The 22,818-nt window shown below is 40.2% G+C and overlaps 1 protein-coding gene and 1 long non-coding RNA gene across 3 annotated transcripts; one reads left to right on the top strand and one right to left on the bottom strand.

The window, feature by feature from the left end:
• Positions 1 to 3,123: 3,123 nt before the first annotated feature.
• On the bottom strand, positions 3,124 to 14,087 carry LOC114013959 (uncharacterized). Its single transcript, XR_003557245.2, has 3 exons — positions 12,505 to 14,087; positions 5,684 to 5,853; positions 3,124 to 4,756 (listed from the first exon to the last, which is right to left on the bottom strand). It is a non-coding gene; the product is annotated as an uncharacterized LOC114013959 (long non-coding RNA).
• On the top strand, positions 9,130 to 22,571 carry LOC101923372 (photoreceptor outer segment membrane glycoprotein 2). Of its 2 annotated transcripts, none has more exons than XM_027795857.2 (4): positions 9,130 to 9,427; positions 14,094 to 14,762; positions 18,654 to 18,900; positions 20,302 to 22,571. In XM_027795857.2, exons 2-4 carry the CDS (start codon positions 14,182 to 14,184, stop codon positions 20,566 to 20,568), a joined length of 1,095 nt encoding a protein of 364 aa, XP_027651658.1. In that variant the 5' UTR covers positions 9,130 to 9,427; positions 14,094 to 14,181; the 3' UTR covers positions 20,569 to 22,571. The 2 variants fall into 2 exon arrangements, with proteins under 2 accessions (XP_027651658.1, XP_005243815.1); XM_005243758.4 differs by having other exon boundaries at positions 9,130 to 9,491; positions 20,302 to 22,570.
• The last annotated feature ends 247 nt before the right edge of the window (positions 22,572 to 22,818 follow it).

Below are 22,818 nucleotides of genomic sequence, written 5' to 3'. Positions count from 1 at the left end.
GAATCCAACTTTGAAGACTACTTTATTGTTCCCCAAATAACTGATGTATTGCCTGAGGTGTACAATTCTTCAGGAAAATTTTCTGAATCAATTAAAAAGAATGGAAAGGCTTTAAATATCCTGTTTATCTGGTTTGTCTGTGTACCTGTTTATCATTGCTAATCCAAGGGGCATAGTTTCTCCTATCACTTTGTAACTTCACAAATTAATACATTTTCTAATATAACCACATTGTCATGCACAATATCACAGAAATCATATCATGACTACGTTCCTTCTTAGCATACTGTAAGTCAGCCTGCACACTGCAAGCTTTAAAAGACTGAATAGCCTTTCCCTCCGTCATCAGTTAGTTTAAAAGTTACAGTGATCTGTTAGTTATCAAATTACCAGGAACTCTTCATAAGCAGACAAAACCTTAATGGCTCAAGTAAGTCAAGCAGGGAAAAAAATAAACTAAAGCTGAGTCTTCTCAAAAGGAAAATCTGTTTCCACATAAGTGCAGGAGGTCTTTACAGAAAAGATCTAATCTTTTTTAATTCACTGCTCCAGAAATATACCAAAAGGTTCTTCAGGGCTTTCTGTTCTATTTTGGTTCAAAGATGACGGTAAGTATCACAGATACCAGTGTTTCCTCTGTCAGTGCAAACTTGCAGAATATCTTCACCACAATAAAAAAAAATCAAAACAAAACAAACAAACAAACAAACTCCATAACATTAAAATCTCTATGTAAATATGGAATCAAGCTATATCTATATATCTATATATCTTTTTTGTGGTAGTACAGGTAGTTAAGCTTAGATGCATAGAAAAGGTTGCCCTAAGCCACAAACTGTCCTATGCCCTTTATGGAGGTTTTACCCTGTTCTGATAGGGTATCTCAATGTAAAAACGTGCTGCTTTTTGCAGCGTAAGTGTGACCTTGATCTTATCTTTTAGCCAATTCTATTTTGTTGCTCTATCTGGCTTTATGTGGTAATTATCTGGTATTCCATAACATCCCATTAACAAAAGTTTTGGATGCAGGGGGAGTAAAAGGGGGATTAACTGTAAAAAGTGCCTCTAAATAGTATCTACTCTTTCTGCCGTTAGAGACAGACTAGAGGGCCAGGTGGATAACTGGTCTGACCCTGCAGGGTGTTTCCTATGTTCTGAAGTATCTGTATTTTTTGTATGAGAGTTTATCGTGCAGCCTTTGAATCTATATCAAATGTATGTGAGTGAGGAGCCATCTGTGAATCTCCATGGAATGACAATGAGCATCCTAGGTCCTCCTATAAAACCAGACAGCTCTTGCAAGCATATTCAAGTGAATATATATTCATGTTCAAGCACAGCACAGCTAAACATTTAACTCTGATGTGGCTGTGAATTAATCTAGTAATTTTAGTTTACTAGTACTTATGTAGAAAGAAAAGGGGAAAGAAGAGGAGCTTCTAACTCCAATCTGTTGCAGATCTCTGAGTCTATTCCTACTATGAATATTCTCTGGAAAGTGAATTCTCATCAGTACATTTTACTTGTCTGTGCATGTAAACAGTATACCTAGGTATTTCTTCTTAAAACAATTACATTGCTTTCATTATTCCTGAGAAACACATTGAAATTAAGTTAACATTTTATCATAAATTATACCAAAAATGTTACTTTTATAAATAAATTATTACAATCACAGGAAGGGGAAAATCATTATTTGCATTAGCAAAGGTTCAGATCTTGCCAAGAGGTGGATTTCACCTTGGGATGGAGAAGAACAAGTCCTGGAAACAACTGTCTTCTAGTTTAACTTTTCTGAAGTCAAAATGATTGTATCAGCAGAAACTTTAGTCTGTTACTTCCAAATTAGAGGGAAAATGAAGTTACTTAGCAAAGTTAGTCAACAGCTGTAAACCGCTACAAATGGACACCTCTGTGTTTGTTGTGAAGTATCTCAGGTGGTGCAAAATAAATCAGTAAAGCAGACTGTCTTGTCTTAGTTCAATCCTAAATGTCTAACGTGGCTGTAGACTGCAAGGATACAAAGGAAGAGTACTGTAGGACAACTCTGAAGTTGGAGGAGAAGCCCAATCAACACTACGCGTCCAAACTTAATGCAGAAATTACCCCAAATTCCAAATTCCTGACCAAACTTTATTATAACCAAGTAGTTGCTCTAGAAAGCTGTGAACAAAAACAAGAGAGAAAAATTTAGTTGTGCCAATATATGCACGGCATATGCATGGCAATACAAGTTTGTATGAAAAATAATTCCCAGTCTTATAAATATGTTCTTCCATATCTAATATAGCTTCAGTTTAATAATAAGCATTAAATCACCTGATGAAGCAATAAATAGGACTGCTCTGAATTTTAAAAATGTAGAAACAATTCTGTAAAGACCAAAGTGACAGTAAACTATTTCTGGACACAACTCTAGCTTTTATGATTTTTTACTTAAAAAAGAAGAGAGAATGAGAACATACCTAGATATAAACTCCCAATATCTATCTTTCTTGTTTGAGGGACAAGATCAGAACTTCCAGGATTGTCTGTAGATGGAACACAACTTTCTAGTGTGTCAAGTTCTGCTTTCATAAGCATCATAAATGAGTAATGATGGAAAAGTAAGTTGGCTTTCCTGGAAACCTTCTTCCTTATGGGGTAAGGGAAATGTGAGAATTTTCATCAGAGGTTTTTTGTTTGGGTTTTTCTTTTTTTTTTTTCTAAATGGAGTGATTTAATGTTTCTTCAAGGAATCTTTAAAAATTAAAAACCACACCTATACAAAAAGATGCATATATATGCTGATGGAGAAGGGTGACATGATTAAAAATGTGTAAGACCTTCTGAATTCTGCTGTTATTTTCTTCAAATATGTATGGGAGTACATGATTCATCCTGCAAAGTACAGACTCCTTGATTTCAAATATTTTCATTGGAACTTCTTTGCCTAGATGTCAGGGTGTTGGGATTATTTATTTATTTCTGTATGAGCCAGAAGTTCTGAATAATGTTTCTGCTTAGATGACCACAGAAGTAGGAAACAAAGCTCCAGAAAGCTTTTTGGAGAGTCAGAAATCAAATGATTGTCAGAAAAGAGAAGAGAGAAAAGGAAAAAAAAAAGGGGGGGGAAGGAGGAGAGAGGATAGATAGCAAGATGCACAGACTTTATAAGTATTCATTCCCAAGAGACGGAAAATTCATAGGTTTGGTTGATCAGTAAATTAACATCCACCAAGTAATAGAATTTGTTTAAAATTATAAGTAAAACTTAATACACAAATGGAGGTGGAAACAATGCTGTCACTGAGGAGTAGAAAGGTAAATATGTTTTATAAGCTCATGTTTCAGGCAAAAGTCAATGAGCAAAAGAAGTATTGACCAAAGATGGGATAGTGCTTACAAAGTTTTGTAGATGTTTAAACAGCTATCTAGTTCATAGCAAATGAAAAATCTCGAGACATCTAGTTCAGCCCTTTTTCCAGGGAGTGACCAACTGTCCCTACAGCATTCCTGGCCAGTATTTGTCAGCCTCTTCTAAAAGTACTCTCTGGATGGAAATCAAGCTTTTTCATGGGCTGTTTCACTATTCTCACTAAAGGAAAGATTTCACGCATTGTTTCTCCTCCTGTTACCAAAGGAATTTATTCCCTTCCTCTGTGCAATTACCTTAAAATTACTTGAATGTTATTTTCACCTCTTACCATCAGTCTTCTCTACACTAAGAAAACTGAGTTCCTTCAGTCTTTTTTCATAGATCACGATTTCTAGACACAGAGTGTCAATAAGCCTGAAGTAGCCGCTGAAGGGACAGAGGGATCTTGTGTGTTTTTCAGAAGAGCTCTAAGAGTAATGTGTCTAGGTGCTGTTTTTTGTCTATCTGACAGCTTAAAAAACTTTGTGAGTCCATTTTTTTATTATTATTTTTTAGGTAACTGTCTCGTCTCTTTCTAAAAGAATCTCAGATTCCCTACAAGATGTCCCAAGTAATATTGTTCAGTTCAAATGGTGTTTAGAGAGTGAAGAACAGCATCAACATCCAGTTTGTAATAAGGTAAGAGCAGGGAGACTTCCTGATTCGTGTAGGAGGTCTCACTGAGGAGAAATGTGAGAGTGTATGTCTGACTGCTTTGCTAGGGGAAGAAAGGTCAGTTGGCAGTATAGTACACCAAAGTATTTATACTATGAGATATGAAATAGAAAAAAGAAATTTTACCTCATTATGTAAGGAGAATTTTGTTGGGAACCCTCCTAATATGTGTATAATTCCATTCTGCAAAAAGCTTTCTGATTACCGGCCTGTGATGATACAATCCATAGTGAATAAGGTACAAAGGTAAAAGCAAGATTGCTGCATGGTCTAATTATGAATAAGGTAATAAAAATGGATTCTAATCTTCACAAAAAGTTATAGCCAAGATGGAAGCTTCAGATTACCAACCAATTTAAAATACAGGTTTACTTTCCAGCTTTGCTACTGACTGCTGGTCTGATTTTAAGGTGAATACACTATTTCTGTGCCTTGGTTTTCTATTTGTAATGACTCACCATGAGTCAGGAGCAGATGACTCAGAGGTTATGGACAGTACAGCTCCTATGAACAGTACAGCTCCTATGCACTGCAATCAGATAGGTACCTGTAAGGTGTTTCCCGGAATATGCAAGAGCCCTGAAGACTAGCATACACATGCAGTGCAGTTCATGCAAGTCTGCTATAATTTCCTTTTTGCCTGAGACTGGCTCCAGCATCCATATTGTTGTAACCTTTAAACATCTGAAAAATGAAAATTGTAATACTTCTTCTTCTGATTTGTTTAATCTGTGATGTTTTTTGGGCAATTAAATGAGATACAGTTACAGTGTTTGTATTTTGCTTGGAACATAGTACATTGGGTCTTCTGGTACAACTGTACTACAGTGTATAGCTGTAGTTGTGAAAACATACCATTGGCTTAGTTTGCAATAAGCTTTGTGGTGTGAAAATATACAAACTGGGTCTTTTTTAATTACTGTCTGTCCCATTACCTCTTACCTTTGAGTTTTAGCATTCCCCCTGCCAACTCTGCAATTCCATAAGAATTTCAAATGTTGCGATTTAACTTAGGTATCTTCATCTAACCAAAACAACCATAATCATCTAGATACCACTATACTTTCTTCCGAAAAGTTCAAAAATGTAATGGAGAGATGAATATTCTGCGAAGACCCAGTTGCTTCTATTTGCCTAATAATGCCCCTCAGTATCTACTGTGTGGTTCACAACTTTACAAAAGCCAAAAAAAAGCAGATGGTCTGAATTCCTTCTTTCATACCCTCTCCCCATTAACACATATCAGTGAGAATCTGTTCCTGAACACAGACGCTCCTGCGAGAAGCACTGACATGTGAAAGAAAGGGTGTATAGTACCTGCTTGTGTCAGACTTGCTGGGTGCCTCCAGTTTTTAGCTCATTACTCCAAAACCTCTTATTGTTAGTTATCATTTGAATTAAATACAAGATGAAATGGAAAGCCATCCCAATATAAAAGAAAATAAACCATTAATTTTTGGAAACTAGATGTAAATTTAGATTTTGCAGCATTCATCATACCAACTAGCCATGTAATTAGGCTAATTCCTAACACATCTGTCCTTACTTGTGGACTTACATATGAATGGTACTAAACAGGTAAGTAACTGGCCAAACATTTATTAAATTTACCTCTTTCAGGTCCAAAGCCACCGCACAGCAATCTCCACTGTTAGCAGGCAAGTCTTTTCTTTCTACAGCACTGGATGACAGATAGCAGATGCACATGTACAACCACTCCTGCTGAGTTACAAAATGCTACTCTATCATTATGGTCTTGGTGTCCAGGCTTCCCAGCAGGTCTGTAAGGAAGTACATCATGGTTAGTTATAGATTGCCATAAAACAAAACTAATTTCTGAATAATTCAACTTTTTATATTAACTTTACAGCTGAAATCATTTCCCGATATGAGATGGAAAAAAAATACAGGTGGCATTGACTCTAGTTGTATTAAGATTGGATTTAAGTTATTTCATCAAATGATGCATATTCCTGAGCTTCCACTAGCTGTGAGTGACCTAACACAAATGAAAAAAAAAACACCTAACTTTGCATTGTAGAAAAAACCTACATACAGCAGCACTGCCATCTTCTGCTTGCTTTCCTTCATGCATGCGAGCACTAGGTTTATATCACAACGCAACAGGGAAGGTGCATTTTTCTTCTAGTAGGTATCTGAGGCAATAACATCTAATATTCAAGGATAACATACGTCTGAAGTTCTATAGATGTGAAGGGGTTCAGATGGGAACTTTTTCTGGGCATAGAAAAGGACTTCAGACATTTACCCAGGATTTCTAATGTATCACATCCCAGCCAAAGCAACAGCTCAAAAACCCCAGGCAAATGTGTCCATTTGTGTACTTGTGCTGTCTGAAAGGAATATATTATACCTGTTGAATATGCTCCATAGAGTTGATCTATACACAGATGTACACATTTGAACAGATTTAACATATTCCTTGTGGTCTGCACGAGTACAGCAAGTCCAAACCATGAATGATCAATATACATAGGACTAATTGAATGCAGTTGGAGTATATTTGATCATATGCAAGCATTTCCGCGGTCCACATGCAGTAGGTTGAGCAGCTCCCAGATGTATCACATATGCTCTTGATCTGAAGTTTCCTGGATGCGCTGTACATCCGCACATAAGCAAGACAGAAAGCTGGAAGCCCTATTTCAGATATTTTCTTTAAAAAGCTTGTGATATTTTGACCCTGGTTGAGCATCAGGTGCCCACCAAAACCGCTCTATCACTCCCCTCCTCAGCTGGACAGGGGAGAGAAAATATAACAAAAGGCACGTGGGTCAAGATAAGGACAGGGAGATCACTCAATAATTACCACCATGGGCAAAACAGACTCGACCTGGGGAAAATTAGTTTTATTACCATTCAAATCAGAAAAAACCACCTTCCCTCCACCCCTCCCTTCTTCCTGAGTTTAACTTAATTCCCAGTTGCTCTATCTCCTCCCCCTGAGCGGTGCAGGGGAACAGGGAATGGGGGTTACAGTCAGTTCACCACATGTTGTTTCTGCTGCTCCTTCCTCCTCACACTCTTCCCCTGCTCCAGTGTGGGGTCCCTCCCATGGGAGACAGTTCTTCATTAACTTTTCCAGCATGAGTCCTTCCCGTGCACTACAGTTCTTCACACACTGCTCCGGTGTAGGTCCCTTCCATGGGGTACAGCCCTTCAGGAATGGACTGCTCCAGCATGGGACCCCCACGGGGGTCACAAGTCCTGCCTGTTTCAGCGTGGGTTCTTCTCTCCATAGGTCCACAAGTCCAGCTGGCAAACCTGCTTCAGTGCAGGCTTCTCATGGGTCACAGCCTCCTTCGGGCATCCACCTGCTCCGATATGGTGTCCTCTACAGGCTGCAGGTGGAGATCTGCTCCACCGTTAACCTCCACGGGCTGAGGGGGACAGCCTGCCTTACCGTGGTCTTCACCACGGGCTGCAGGGGAATGTCTGCTCTGGTGCCTGGAGCACCTCCTGCCCCTCCTTCTGCACTGACCTTGGTGTCTGCAGAGTTGCTGCTTTCTCCTCTCTCTCTCACTGGTGCAGATTTTTTTTTTTTTTTTTTCCCTTCTTAATGTGCTATCACAGAGGCACTACCAACTGGACTTTGGCCACTGGTGGGTCCATTTTGGAGCCGGCTGGCATTGGTTCCATTGGGAAGCTTCTGGCATCTTCTCGCAGAAGCCACCTCTGTAGCGCCCCCCTTCCCCTACCAGAATCTTGCCATGCAAACCCACTACAAAGGCAAAGGTAAATTATATTTTTCTGAACTGAAGTTGCCAGCAAAAAGGCACATATGGCTTCCAGGGAACCCCACATGTCAAGGAAGTGGCTCTGTACAAGTTTGTCATATGGTACTAGATGATGGATTGTTAGATGGAGCCTTCAGCATAAACATTAGTTATGAGTTTGACTGTATCAGAAAAACTGGAAAGGGAGAGAATTTCACTGTGTGACTTCATCCTGTTGGGACATGTCCTTGGGGTTGTTTCTCCCTGTGGAGGCACAGAGTGACACTGGCAATTAGGAGTTTCCCTCTTCCACGCAGTGATGTATGAAATGACTTTTGCCAAGTGAACAAGTCTTAATTGTATTTTCTTCTTACAATATTGTAGTTAGATACTCCAGTCTTTGCTTTACTCAAGACTTTGAAAGACTGAGTTGCACTGGTAACTAACCTTTCACCTTTCCCTGATAAGTGTGATAATACTGCTGTATGCAGAGGAGTGTCTTATCTTTAAGAAAGCATGAGACTATAAACAGGGTGAGCAGGCATATTCACAGAATACAGCGTTAGAAACTGTTGCGGTTTAACCCCAGTAATATCATGGTATCAGTTTATTGCTCATCATTAGCTGGGAGAGGACTGTTTATGCTTCTGAGAATATCCATATGCATTACAATCCCTGATGCAGGGTCCTTTGCAGTCATGTGCGCTCACTGAACCCCCTCTGCTGTGCTGATGTGGTGTGGACCCTGTGGATCAAACCTGGTCCTGCTTAGTGATTCAGTTCTGGTACTAGCATCACCACTAGCTTCATCAGGCATTGCTACAGTCTGAGCTTGTTGCCACTGCTGTTGCCAGTTCAACCCAGCCATGTCCGTCCTGCAAACTGCTACATGCTGGGCTCAGAAATGTCAGAGGACAAGACGCTTTTGCTTCTGACTTGGGATAAAGCTTTTAAGAGTGTAGGACAGAGGGTTTCTACTAGATTGTTCTTGAACCTGGAAAGCTTCCCAAACCAGAATCTACTGTGAGTCATACAGGATGATCCAATTGCTCCTGGTTACTTGAATTCCTTTCTTGGATACATTCAATATACGGAGAACAGACAATTCCATCCAAAGCAGGAAAATATGGAATGATCAGTAAGGCACATAACAGTGAATGTAAATTATGATTGTCTAAGATTCGCCCTTCCCACAGAAGCACAAAGTTTCATTAGTTTCATTCTTCTCTCTCTTGGACCTGTATTTATTGTTAAGAACAAATTAAGAACTAATAAAGACATTAGCAGGTACTGAAGAACAGTCTGAACAGTCTCTGTTGTTTACTAGCCCAAACCTCTTTGGGATAAAAAGGTAAAAGAAATTACTGAAAATCCATTTTGTTGGTGAGATCTCAGTTCACACTCAGTTAATTGGCCTGTTTTGCAGGATTTAACCTGGTGGCATAAGAACCTTGAAATAAATCTCTTAGCTACGATTAGAGATGAAAGAGAGATTAACATGGGCAGGAGAGTTGAAGTCTTTTTCTGCATCTCCACTGGTGAGTCAGTGTAAAGACAGAAGAACTACAGAGACATCAGGAAAAGGGTACTTCAGTCTTTCTCAGGATGCCTGATCCAGGTATTTTCTCCCCTGTACTCATCAAGTTATCCGTTTCGAGATCCTGTTCAGTCCTGTGAAGCAGGTTAGTGGTTTCTTTTACAGCAAGTCACAGATAGGAACATGTGTTTAGCTAAAATGGCAGATTTTAGTGAAATTGGTAAGGTAAGATATGACAAAATTGCAAGCCAGATTTCTTTGGACAATTTGCACCTAATAAGTAAATGTTATAAACAAATAAATAGCTGTGCTGTTTTGTTGTATGTACTATGGGGAATTTGATAGCGAAAGAACAGGTAGGTGGCATGCTGGAAGCAAAAAGCTACTGCATGCTGATGGAAGCAGTGTTTGAAGTGAGTTAGACAAAGAAAATTTGAAAACAGTATCAATAATATGGGAGAGATTTCCACATGTATTTGGCTTCTTCTGTTGAAAGAAATATTTCTCCCTCTATAGAATAAAAATCTAGCTTGCTGTCCCATAGCTGGGGAAAAAATGTCTGCTTATATATGCTTCATAACTCTGGAGTGGCTCATGTGGAGTGTGTTTCTAAGAGCTTTGATAGACATGTTTATTCCACTGAACTACTAGGAGCACTTGAGGTTTTACAATAGCCCACTGTCAAATACAACTTGAAGAACAGATACATACTGCAGAGCAAGACAATGACACTTTTAGCTCGTAACTGCACTTCAGTTCTTTCAGCTGGAAGAACTTCCTTCATGGAGCTCAAAAAATGCTACTATATGGCAGTGTGCGTGTCGCAATACATCTTATGCTAAAATATATTCAATACTTTGTTGAACAGTTAGGGAAAGAATAATGTTATGGTGTATTTACAAAATTTATTACGATGGGAAGAGACTCTTCTCATCTAAAATAAATTCAGTAAACTGTTAGCATAGGAAAAAATAATCTGAAGAGAAATACCCACACAGAAGCTGGGAACACAGCAACAGAGTAGGTAAGCTGTTCTTCTGTCCCAGACTTGATGCACTCAAATTTAATGAGAAGCATAGCGTCCCCCGAAGATCCTTTGTGCAACCCCAGGTATATCAGTGACAGCCAGGGTCAGTAAAGGAGGGTTCACGGCCCTACAACAACCAGTCATTGCCCCCTCTCTCCTCTGACAGTTGGGCTCATATGAAATAGCCGATCTTATACTGCTGGAGCACTGTAGTGTGGGTACCTCTGTTAGGTGAATGTGCATGAAATCTGGTCTTACAACAATAATAAAATTGCACCAAGGAAGCTGGGAATACCTTGTGATAATTACAGGAGGCAAGGACTTACTAGAAAGGTTGCTCTCGTACAGAAATTTCTCTTTTAACTTTAGGCATCTGAAAATGGGGAAGAGAGCTATCTCAGAATAGCTACACGAGATTGAATGTATTCCTGCTTATGGAATTCAGCTACAAATTTCTTCATTGCTATAACATGATAGAAAGTCTCAAATTTACATCAACAGTGCCTCTTGAGTAGATGAATTTTAGGAAAAGGTAAAACTTTACAACTTTTGTTCAAATGTTAAAGCAAAAGGTGTTTGGCAAGTAGGGTGTTCTCAGTGACACTTCAACTATATGTGTGCCTAACAAATATGTACATGTATTTCATAGAAATGAACAGCGAGTGATGCATTCATATACGCTGGCCATTGGCTTTGAACTGCGTATCAGCAGCTAGGAAATTTCACAACAGATTCTCTCTGTTGTGAGCTCTGAGACCTGAGTACTGGGGGCAAAAGCAGCCATCTTACAGCTATTTTAAGTTCAAGTCATGAACTGCTTAACTGGTGAAGCAATCAAAGATACTGGCTCCAGGCTTTAGCAGACAGGCTGTCAGCTGAATTCGTATGGAGGCTTAATTCTCTGCTGGCAGAGCATGATCCTTTTAAATGAGGTCTGAAGGGTACCGCAGAAGAATGGTGTGAAGAAAGTGGTGCCATTTTATAGATACCTGTTCTCTGGACTTGTTTGTACAGAGGTGTCTACCAGTAATCAGTATTCCATCATGATATTCTATATGATTGTCACATTATGATCACAATTAATATTCAACCATAACTGATAATCAGCCTTAATCATTAAAATCAGGACCCTGTTTTTAAACTCCCGAGAGCTGATGGCCTCAACACCTTTGGAAATAAGACCGGTAAAGAAAAATACTGTGCATTTTGCACACTGTTCTGTGTATTGTACAAAAGATATACAGAGGTGAACAGTTTTGAGGGCAATTAGTTTCCTCTGTAAATGCAGAGAAAATACACACAACGTGAATGATTAAGATCTCACAGGCATTAATATGTTTTAATATGAATGGAACAACCTACCCCTCGCCTGTACAAACAAAACTGATTCCTTCTGACATACACAGATGAAGACACTGGGATACCATTACCTTTTTAAGCTGCACTCTACAACAATCTGCTTACCCCATGTTAAGCTTCATTGCAGCTGTGGATCCTTTAGCGGGTATGCGTAGCCCTACTTTTGTACAGCTTGCCTGCAGGTGGTTTTCATGCTGTTTTAGCTGATACCAGCTTTATTCCAATAAAGTAAAGCAGTGGAGTCCACTAGCTTAAAAAACATTGTAAGAAAATGATGAGGCTTATGCTTCTCTGTTTCCCCAAATGTACAGGGTTACGTTTTACTGTTTATAAATGCCATTGTAGTAGCGGAATTAGATGACTATAATCATATAAATACATAGTTGTATAGCATAAAATCACCCTCTTGAAAATTGCTGAATTAGTATGAGACCCTGCTGAGAGCAAGTTTTCTGGGGAGGAAAGAAAGAACTCTATATAGCTTGCACATGTTGAGGAAAGGCGATCACAAAGCATCGGAAACACTGAAGGGTAAAAGTTCATCGCTTCAGCCGGAGGTACTGCAGCGTAGTGCTACATCCACACCACATACACTGAAAACACATTGTCTCCAGCTCTAAGAAGTTTTAGATCTTGGATGTTATTAGCTGTTTTCTGCTTGTGATCATGATATAACTGGAGAGGTGCAAAGGAGAAGTTATTAGTAGTGCTGCAAAGAAGCAAGTTTAAAAGTGCTGGGAAAGATGGTATCTTTTCTTAGATCCACTAATACCTGGAGAAAAGACGACAGCACAGCAGGCCTCCTTCAGCTGTGAAACTCTGAAATACCAGATTTGAAACTCAGGGCCAGGGAGGAGAAGTCTTCAAATACTTTTTATGCCCATCATTGTGATCTTCGGAAAGAAAAATAAGAGTCTGTAGATTACATGGGGAAGTAAATTGTTAATAACGTAAGAGTAGTTGTTTCAAAATCAAGCTAATAAAACATACAAGATACAGATTACTAAACACAAGTAGTTTACTGTCATTTTTCAAATGGTTCCCCCCTTCCAAAAAATACTGGGGTGTCACTTGGGCTGCAGAGTCTTCTTCAGACAGGAGAACGGAAGCAGTTCAGCGGGCGGTGAAGAAGTCAAGGTTGTTGCAGAACATGCAGCCAGGAATGAAGTTTAGGATTCCGACTGGAATACGGCAGACCCAGAAAGGAAACCAGTCTGCAGGTGGTAGGAGGGTTGGAATAAGGTGTGACTGTCACAGTTCGCAGCACAGAGGCAAAGAATAAGCAACTTCAGCTGCAGGAGCAGAGGTTAAGACAGTAATGGCGATTCCCTAAGGATTAAATAGGCCTCATTTAATACATCACGCTATTCCAAAGCCTGTTTTTTAATAAGAACTCTCATAAAGAAAGGAAGGACAATCACACAAAAAAACCAGAGCATCTTAAACTGCTGATTTTTTCTTCAGGTATGAAGATACTCTGCTTTTTTTTGTAGGGTGGTATGTTACTTCACATAAAAATGGTTATGCTTTTATGCCAGATCAAGTGGGAAACATGCAGTGGAGGACAGTTTGTTACCAGTAATATATTCAGTCATAAAATATAGTCATAACACTTAAAAGTTAATAGAAGTTTCATACTATTTTCTAGAAAAACAGCAGTCTCATTGATAGTTTAACTATTTGTTGAGCATTTTGTGTCTGTGGATAACCACGGTCAGCTCCCCCTGCAGTTTTTGCCAGAGGGATTTTATCTTCGTAGTGTAACTGTAGGCATAAAACTGTCTTTTGGTAAAAAAAAAAATCATGTTTTACTGCACATTATCCATGAAATGGCTCAAAATAACCATGGGATACTGTGCTTCTGGTACTATTTTCTGGGGTTTTTTCCATCTGGAAAAAAAGCTCATGTGATTATGCTGTATCTATCTGCTTGTTTGTCCTGCTTGATCAACTCTTGACTGCAAATCTGACCATGACATAGTAATCTAAGAATGATTAATTCCTAGAATCACCAAGAAAATACACGCAACAAGTAGAAGGGCACCATGAGTCTTCTGGAGGGAAAGACAGCAGATCAAGTCACTTCTAGACATCAGAAAACCTGCACAGAAAATTGCCCTTGACAAAAATCCTAAGAATCCAGGTTCACTGGTTCTACTGTTCACTTGTTTTTAATTGTTCTAGTCAGTTCTTAGAATTTATTTTTTAAGTGATTCACATTGTATGAAATTTAAGCAATAAATTTCACCAGGGCACTCCCTCGGCAGGACTCACAGTACATGAGGCTTTATGGGACGTTTTCTGTAGTCTCTACAAATACCTTGTCAAACAGACTATAATCTATCTCTCTCTTTTCATCAGATTTCTGCTGCATGCCTTGGATACATGCTCCTAAAGAGCTTACAAGTTTTCCTTGACCTACACTTCTTTTCCTAATGCTGATCTGACTATGGCTGTCCTCAAAGTAAAATTCACCAAAACTAAGAGGGACAAATTGGCTCAGATCTTATGGATCCTCAACTGGGTATCTGTAGTGAGCGGGATCATTCTCTTCAGTCTTGGCCTCTTCCTGAAAATAGAGATCAAGAAGCGCAATGAAGTGATGGCAAAAGGGGATGTTAACTCTCTCCCCAACATGCTGATCTCTGTAGGGGTCATAGCATGTATCATCAACTTTCTGGGTGGCAAAATCTGCTATGACTGCTCGGATGCCAACAAGTTCTCTCGATGGAAACTAGTTATGCTCCCATACATTGTATGTACCTTCTGTTTCACCTTCTGCATCCTGGTGGGTGCTCTCATGTGCTATACCATGAGGAACGAGCTGGAAGAGTCTCTCTATCTGGGACTGAGGGATGCTATTAAGTTCTATAAGGACACAGACATACCTGGACGATGCTTCTTGAAGAAAAGAGTGGATATGTTACAAATTGCATTCCAGTGCTGTGGAAACAATGGCTTTAGAGACTGGTTTGAAATTCAGTGGGTATCTCCTCGTTACCTGAATATGGCTTCCAAGGAAGTTCTGGAGTAAGTATTTACTAGTTGTAACAATTAGAGGAGAAAAAACTCATTCAAGAAGGCAAAGTACGTACTAGCTTTTACTGGACCTTTGTTTCTTAAAAAAAAAACATAGGATGACCACATTACTCACAAAATATGCTAACTACATGCATAATCACAAGTTGCTTTTTGCTAGCTTTTTAGGGTCACTAAGCAAAGCAAAGATGTATCTTTCCTTTTTTAATGTGGTGAATTAGCTACCTAAAGATTTCAATTAAAGTGAGCTGATAACGGAAAGAGAAAAAGGGTTGTACTATCAATACACAGTCAATTCTAAACACTGAAAGATCTTTCTCCTTCAAGATTTTAAGATTTTGCAAACCCAGATTCAAATCTGTATGTTCACATGTGAGAAACTGCCAACACCACATACACTGCATCAAAAAGGAGGAGAGAAATCCTTGAAATTTGGGTGGGTGGGTGTGGGTGTGTTGGTTTTGGGGGGTTTTTGGTGGTTCTTTACATGATGTAACTATTAGAAAATTATATGCTTAAACAGAAGAGTCTGGTAATTCTTGCAGACAGTAGAAAAGGTAACAAAAATATTTTAAATTAAGACAATCATGTGACAATTCTTCTAAAGCTGAAAAAAAAGTCTTCACTGACAGAGTATAGTAGTTATATATTCTTGGGAAAGACAAACACAAAAAGCTTGACTGGCATTTTTCAAGTGTTCTGTTTTGTTGAACTCAAAAATCAGCAACAACAAAGCCAGAGGAAGGGAAGCTGAAGATCTTGTTTTCACAGAATTTGCAACTTGAAACTGCCATCGTAGCAAAGTGTATATACAGAGCGACAAACATGCCAGAGGATGGGACCTACGAGAATATGGACAAGAGGGCGTCAACATGCATAAGGCAGTTGGCTGTGGAAATAAAACAAGCTTTAGAAAAGTGTTGTCAAGGGAAAAGCTGGAAAGCAACAGTGCTACAAAGCAGTGACCCAAGACATGTTTTAAATCCTGGTTCTACACCAAAAACTGACAGGACAACCAAGGTGGTCCACAGGAACTTAGGAGTAGCATCTTATTGTGAGGACAAAAGTAAAATATACTGCGTCTTATTTCTGTGAGACATGCAGAAACAATGTTTTACCCAGGGTCTTAGCTAAACTCTTCCCTTCTGCAGGGTCACCTGTGCTCTGCCACTGTTTTGAAAATACACTGTCAGTTAATTTTTGCCTCATGTAGGCAGAAGTTGCCAGTGAAATGCATGTGAGAGCAGTTACTACACTGCAGAATTTCTTTTACTGTAAATAAATTGGATACTAGCAATTCAGATGGAATTATCCAAGCTGGTGATGTATAACCCAATTACACTATGATTTCCAAAAATCTGGTAGTGAAACATTTGATATTAAATTGTTGGAAGCAAAGTCCAGCTGGTAATGTTCAGAAAGAATGGAGAAGAAACCAAATATTTTTCTGGGTTTCATCTTGTACGGTATGTCAATTAATACTTGGTAGATTGAGAGGCAAAGCAGGCGAGAACTGACATACTGTCAACTCGCATGTAACTTTTGCAAAACTGAACTTTGCACCTTCCCTCATAATCCTCTTCTCTCCCCTCTCTTCTGTGTCTCCATTGCCAACACCACTACATGACAAGAAATGGAGACAATCAACGGGAACGGCAGGAGGATGAGACAGGTTACAGTGGACACAATCCCATCCAGGTTGTACCAGCAGTAAAGTCCCTAACCAGCAGGTTGAGGGAGGTGATCCTCCCACTCTACTCCACTCTCATGAGACCCCATATGGAGTACTGCATTCAGCTCTGGGGCCCCCAACATGAGGAGGACACAGACCTGTTGGAGTGAGCCCAGAGGAGGGCTGCAAAGATGGTCAGAGGGCTGGAGCCCCTCTCCTATGAGGACAGGCTGAGAGAGTTGGGGTTGGTCAGCCTGGAGAAGAGAAGGTTCCAGGAAGACCTTACAGCAGCCTGCCAGTACCTAAAGGGGGCCTGCAGGAAAGCTGGAGAGGGACTTTTTACAGGCACCCATAGTGACAGGATACAGGGGAATGGCTTCAAACTGGAAGAGGGCAGATGTAGATCAGCTATTAGGAAGAAATCCTTTACCGTGAGGGTGGTGAGACACTGGCACAGGCTGCCCAGAGCAGCTGTGGATGCCCCATCCCTGGCGGTGTTCAAGGCCAGGCTGGACGGGGCTGTGAACAACCTGGTCTGGTGGCAGGTGTCCCTGCCCGTGGCAGGGAGGGTGGAACTAGATGATCTTTAAGGTCCCTGCCACCCCAAACCATCCTGATTCTATCATTGCTTTGGTTCAGTAAAAATCATCTTTTTATAGTCTCAAAAGCAAATTTAGCTTTACAATACCTAACAACTTTGAATTGCAATAACAAATAATGAATGTCTCACTCTGTCAGCTCTGTTACTGAGGTCTTCCCTTCTAACAGTACCAAGATGCATCATTCTTTAATTTGTCAGTAGTAGAGGAAACAGGATGGCAGGGGCACATTACCCAAGTCTGGAAACTGCTGTTGTTGGCAGCAGAAAGAACATTCTTTGTTATAACATGTGGCAGGAAGTAGAAAAAAAACCTCACACAACTAAATTGGTGCTTGGCATCAAAAGGAAAGCTAAAGACTTAGCTTGAGGTTGTATTTTAACCATTTTAGATGCTGTACTGTATTTGGGTCTTGTCACTAAAATATACAAGGCATTTTGCTGGCCTGGGTAAAAGCTCCCCTTTCACAATGTGCTGGCCTTCCTCTCCTCCCTCTGTGGGGTTTTGGAAAATATTAAAAATTCTATTATTAGCAAATGGCAAAAGCTGGATATCTAAGAGAAAATTGTCTTTCATGTATGCTGGCTCCCTAACGAAGGCTGAAGGGCATGGGCTTCATTAAAACAGGCCACAGTTCTCACCTGTGGGGCTGTCTCAGGAAATAAGCCTTTGCAATGCACATGAAAATAGATACATGGTTAGAGGCAACTTCCCCAAAGTGCGAGAGCATCTCTTAACATCTTATATACTCTCCAGTTTCTGGAAAATCTATTTCTCCGAAGAGCCTGGCTGGAAACAGAGGTCCTCACAAGGATACAGTAGCTAAAGAGCAGGCAATACAAGGAAAACTGACATCAAGGATTCATTTAACTGTTCCAGAAACTCCATTAGTCTGAGACTGTTCTCTTTACATCCTGTGATTTTTTTTTTCTCTCTCCTATATCTTTCTTCTTTTCCCACTTGTTCTTATCCTAGTCGTATAAGGGAGAGAAAGGAATAATTTTTAACAATAAATATAGTTTCAAAAGTCAGAAATAGTATAGTTACAAGAAGTAGAAACTCCATTGTGAAGTAGTCTCAAAACACGCGCCAAACCAGCCACTGCACAGAGGTACAATGATGGAACGCCAGCAGACAATTTCCAGTGGTTCCTGGGGCATGCAAAGTGATCCTCGAATTAGGTTCTCTCTTAAGGAATGCTTGTGTTAAAAATCAATCCAGAAGGATTTCTAAGGCTGTAACTTCCATTAGAGTTCCACCACGATAAATAAGTTCAGAAATTGTCTTTAGTATTTTCAGCACAGAGATACCAAAAAAGGCATCATCTCTGCGAACACACCTTGTGGAATCTGTGATTCCACACCTTGCACACACAGTACTGAGAACCATGTGAGATACTGTGCCGATACTACGCAAATAGAGCAAATGAAAAATTTAGTTTTCCTGCAATAAGCAACTTTTCCAGTTGAAAATATATTCCCATTTTCCTTTTGTTACATTGCAGAGCCCTACATTGCAGCAGACTTGCATTATATCCTTTTATAAATATCACAGACACTACCTGCTGCTGATAGCAGATTTGTAACGCCCAAACTTTCTGTGCTGTTGCAGCCGCCTAAAGAGCAATGTTGATGGCAAGTTCTTGGTGGATGGAGTACCCTTCAGCTGCTGCAACCCAAGCTCCCCACGGCCCTGTATCCAGTACCAGCTGACTAACAACAGTGCTCACTACAACTATGATTTTCTGACAGAGGAGCTCAACATCTGGGTGAAGGGGTGCAGAGAGGCCCTGCTGGATTACTACACAGCTATTATGAGATCCATTGGTATTGCAGCGTTGCTTATTTGGTTGTTTGAGGTAAGTCTAATAAAAATGGCCGGTATCGGATTAATCAGAGTCTTCCTGCTCTCTAGGATGGGAAGCAATTACACTGTAATCTATGAGAAGCGCCTCAATATCTAATATAAATTCCACAAGCACTTCCAGAATGTTACAGGACTTCCTTTAGGAAGGCAACTTTCTCAAGTCCCCTAAGCAAAAGCAAATCTCATTGAAGATTAAAACTAACAGAAATTATGTATATATTTCTGTACATTTACACAGCTTTTTCAATAGACTATGGCATATTGCCTTCCCTGAAGCATTTATGGGGTCAGATACAGGATGATATATGCAGTGACACAACTGCAAGGAAATGAGGTGATAAGGTCTGAGGATTGTTTTAAGTCCATTTTGACAAAAAAAGTACAAAATGTTGGCAGGCCTGTGGCTGAATACATTAATTTTATTTATAGTAAAAACTGAGCATAAGTATGAATATCTCAAAGCCTCCTTTTACATTACATAGCTTCACCATACAAACAGTACTTGCAAACATGGCATATTCCGGGCCAGCGGTCTTTCTGCTGGCACCTGTAAAGAAAGCTGTCTGAATGTTGTCATCACAGGTAAAGGACTCCCCAGTGGCACAGGCTAAAATATGGTTTTCTTCCCTTTTTAATAAGTTTCCCTTTTCTGATTATTGCTCTACTGCATAAATAACACCACTATAATTAAAATAGTTCACAACAGTCCTCAAGCAGTGCTAGATGCAGGGGTGGTGCCAGAAACAACAGGACTTTGGCAGGACCTGAAAACGCGGTGAGCCAGCTCTCTGTGCTCCCTTAAATATTGACAAGCTGGACACACTGATCTTGAATCCAACAGAACTATGAATGTGGAACTTTTTCCTAAACTTAAGCCTCTACTATAGGCCATCCTTCTTAATTTTAATGCAGTGCCATGTAGGAGACATATGACTTACATATGAATGATTGAACTCCTTGGAGAAAATACCAATTTAATCAAGGTCAGTGGGAAAAAAAAAAAATCCATGGAAGTTAACACACTATAATTTAAACTTTTTCTTCCCCAGTGACTGATGGCTCCATTAATTGATCATTCATTCTACACCAGTTAGTTGTAGTCTCTGAGGCTGCACTGTTCCCGAGTAACTCTAGGTATTTATGTGCTAGTAACATGCAAGTGGGAATGCTACCTGAAGAACAGAGAGATAATCAATCAATCTCTCCCTGGTATTTTTCTTTCTTTAAAATTTGATTAATTGGGAGAGCGGTTGGATATATTGCTGAGATAAAGAATCTGTCTGCTTTACTCAATATTAATTATTAGGCCTGTAAACGCACGTCAGAAAGCTGACTTAGTAGTAGGATCAAGGCTGTAATTTAAACTCTCTGTTTAACCATTAACTGTTTCCAGCTCTCTGTACTTATTGGTGTCCGGTACCTACAAACAGCCATGAAGAACGTCCTTCTGCTAGGAGATCTGGAGGGTGAATCAGATGGTTGGTTACTAGAAAACAGCTTTGTGGAAACTGCCAGATACAACATCAGTATCATTAAGAACCTCGGCAAAGCCAATCAGATCTCCACTGTCTCAGGCATGAACGACCCCAACATTGACGTTCAAAACACAAACTGTGGCAAAACCAATGTTATAACAAAATCTATCCCAGCAGCTAGCTAGGCAAGTCTTCAGAGAAACTGTATCACAAGCTCTGACATATTACGGTCTTACAGATACCGGACTTTTCACTAGTAGGCAAAAAATGGTAGGAAAACTAGTAAGACAACTGAACAAACCATGGACTGGTGACAGCTCCAAAAAAACTGATACTTCTTTGGCTGGATGTATTTTTACACATTCTTGTGAAATCCCCGATTTTCAACACTGCGCAAAATAAACTTCTGGAATTTTCTCCACTTTCTCTCCCTTGCTTATGTACTTCTGTCATGGTCTGAATACGTCAGAATAATGATTATGCACAAGCAAATGTTCCAGATAAGATGGGTCTACATCTACTAACATACAGATTGGTCTCCTGTGTACCAACGTTTGTCATTAACGTCATTACATCTATAGAAATCCCAGCAGCAGGAAAATAATAATAAAAAAAAATATTACACCAAATAAAAAGTTTCTTTAAAAAAGACAAAAACTCTGAAATGAAAACTATTAGTCCAAGTTAGGATCGGGGAAATTTTAGCCCAATTCTACATATATATGACAGCCCTTCTAAGAGAACCTACTGGGTAGTGAAATTGAGTTGAAGGCAATGAAAATTAGCATAAGCTATTCCAAATTATTTTTTTCCCCAGAATAGTCTGGAGTATTTCTTAATTTTTCTCCATCTATAGTTCAGGGAAAGCCAGCTGCCGTACCTCCCTGGAAGTCAATGGGTACTGCTGAAAGGAGTTCTCTGCTCAAGAAAACTAATTGACAGCTCATGCCAGGATATTTAAAATTTGAAGTAACATGTGATAGCACAATTTAAGAACAAGCAGACACTTCCCATAAAATAAACAGTAATAATCCTACGTGTTTAAAAGCTCTTCAAAAGTACTTACGTAGATCCAGGGTCTGGAAAATAAGGGATTATTTGGAACCAATGAAGCCACAGACTGACATATCTCCATCACATTCCTAGTACAGAGCTCAGGAACTTTGTCAAAGCATGAAGCGAGAGCCTTCTACACCCAAGACACAGAGATACAGAATGCCCTAGGACTGTAAATTCATCATTACTAGCAAGCAGAAAAACATATCAATACAGAACAGAGGATAAAAGACCAAATAAAATATTTTACTTGTTATTGTTGTGAATAATGCATTGTTTGAATGTAAGTCTGGACAGCTTGTGCAATTTTGAATCATAGAATTATTTAGATTGGAAAAGACCTTGGAGATCATCAAGTCCAACCATTAACCCAGGACTGCCAAGTCCATCCCTACACCACGTCCCTAAGCACCGCATCTACATGTTCTTTAAACGCCTCCAGGGATGGTGATTCCACCACCTCCCTGGGCAGCCTGTTCCAATGCTTGACCATTCTTTCAGTGAAGAAATTTTTCCTAATATCCAATCTAAACCTCCCCTGGCTCAACTTGAGGCCATTTCCTCTTGTCCTGTCACTAGTTACCTGGGAGAAGAGCCTGACCCCCACCTGCCTACAGCCTCTTGTCAGGTAGTTATAGACAGCAATAAAGATCCCTCTTGTGTCTCCTTCAGGCTAAACCTCCCAGGCTAAGATCATTGCTTCCAACCGTTAACCCAGGATTGCAAAGTCCACTACTGAACCATGCCTCTAAGCGCCACATCTACAAATCTCTTAAAATATGTCCCAGGATGGTGATTAAACCACCTCCCTGGGCAGCCTGTTCCAGTGCTTGACAACCCTTTTGGTGAAGAAATTTTCCCTAATATCCAATCTAAACCTCTCCTACTGCAACTTGAAGCTGTTTCCTCTTGTCCTGTCACTTGTTATCTGGGAGAAGAGACCTGCCCCCACCTGCCTACAGCCTCCTTTCAGGTAGTTGCAGAGAGTGATAAGGTCCTGCCTGAGCCCCCTTTTCTCCAGAATAAACAACCCCAGTTCCCTCAGCTGCTCCTCACAAGACTTGTGCTCCAGACCCTTCACCAGCTCTGTTGCCCTTCTCTGGACACGCTCCAGCACCTCAATGTCCCTCTTGCCGTGAGGGGCCCAAAACTCAACACAGTGTTCGAGGTGCAGCCCCACCAGTGCCCAGTACAGGGGGACAACCACTCCCCTTGCCCTGCTGGCCACGCTGTTTCTGATACAAGCCAGGATGCTGTTGGGTTCTCGGCCACCTGGGCACACTGCTGGCCCACGTTCAGCCGGCCGTCAGCCAGCACCCCCAGGCCCTTTTCCCCCAGGCACTTTCCAGCCGCTCTGCCCCCAGCCCGTAGCGCTGTGT

The sequence above is a fragment of the Falco peregrinus genome, chromosome 1 (assembly GCF_023634155.1).
Source record: "Falco peregrinus isolate bFalPer1 chromosome 1, bFalPer1.pri, whole genome shotgun sequence".
Lineage (NCBI taxonomy): Eukaryota > Metazoa > Chordata > Aves > Falconiformes > Falconidae > Falco > Falco peregrinus.
This window is presented reverse-complemented; position numbering and strand designations above follow the sequence as displayed.

Excerpts from the sequence above, each read along its gene's own strand:
- LOC101923372 (XM_027795857.2), top strand. The coding sequence starts at position 14,182 with ATGGCTGTCCTCAAAGTAAAATTCACCAAAACTAAGAGGGACAAATTG. Across the intron at positions 14,763-18,653 it reads GCTTCCAAGGAAGTTCTGGA|CCGCCTAAAGAGCAATGTTG; the intron begins GTAAGTATTTAC and ends GTGCTGTTGCAG. Across the intron at positions 18,901-20,301 it reads TGCTTATTTGGTTGTTTGAG|CTCTCTGTACTTATTGGTGT; the intron begins GTAAGTCTAATA and ends AACTGTTTCCAG.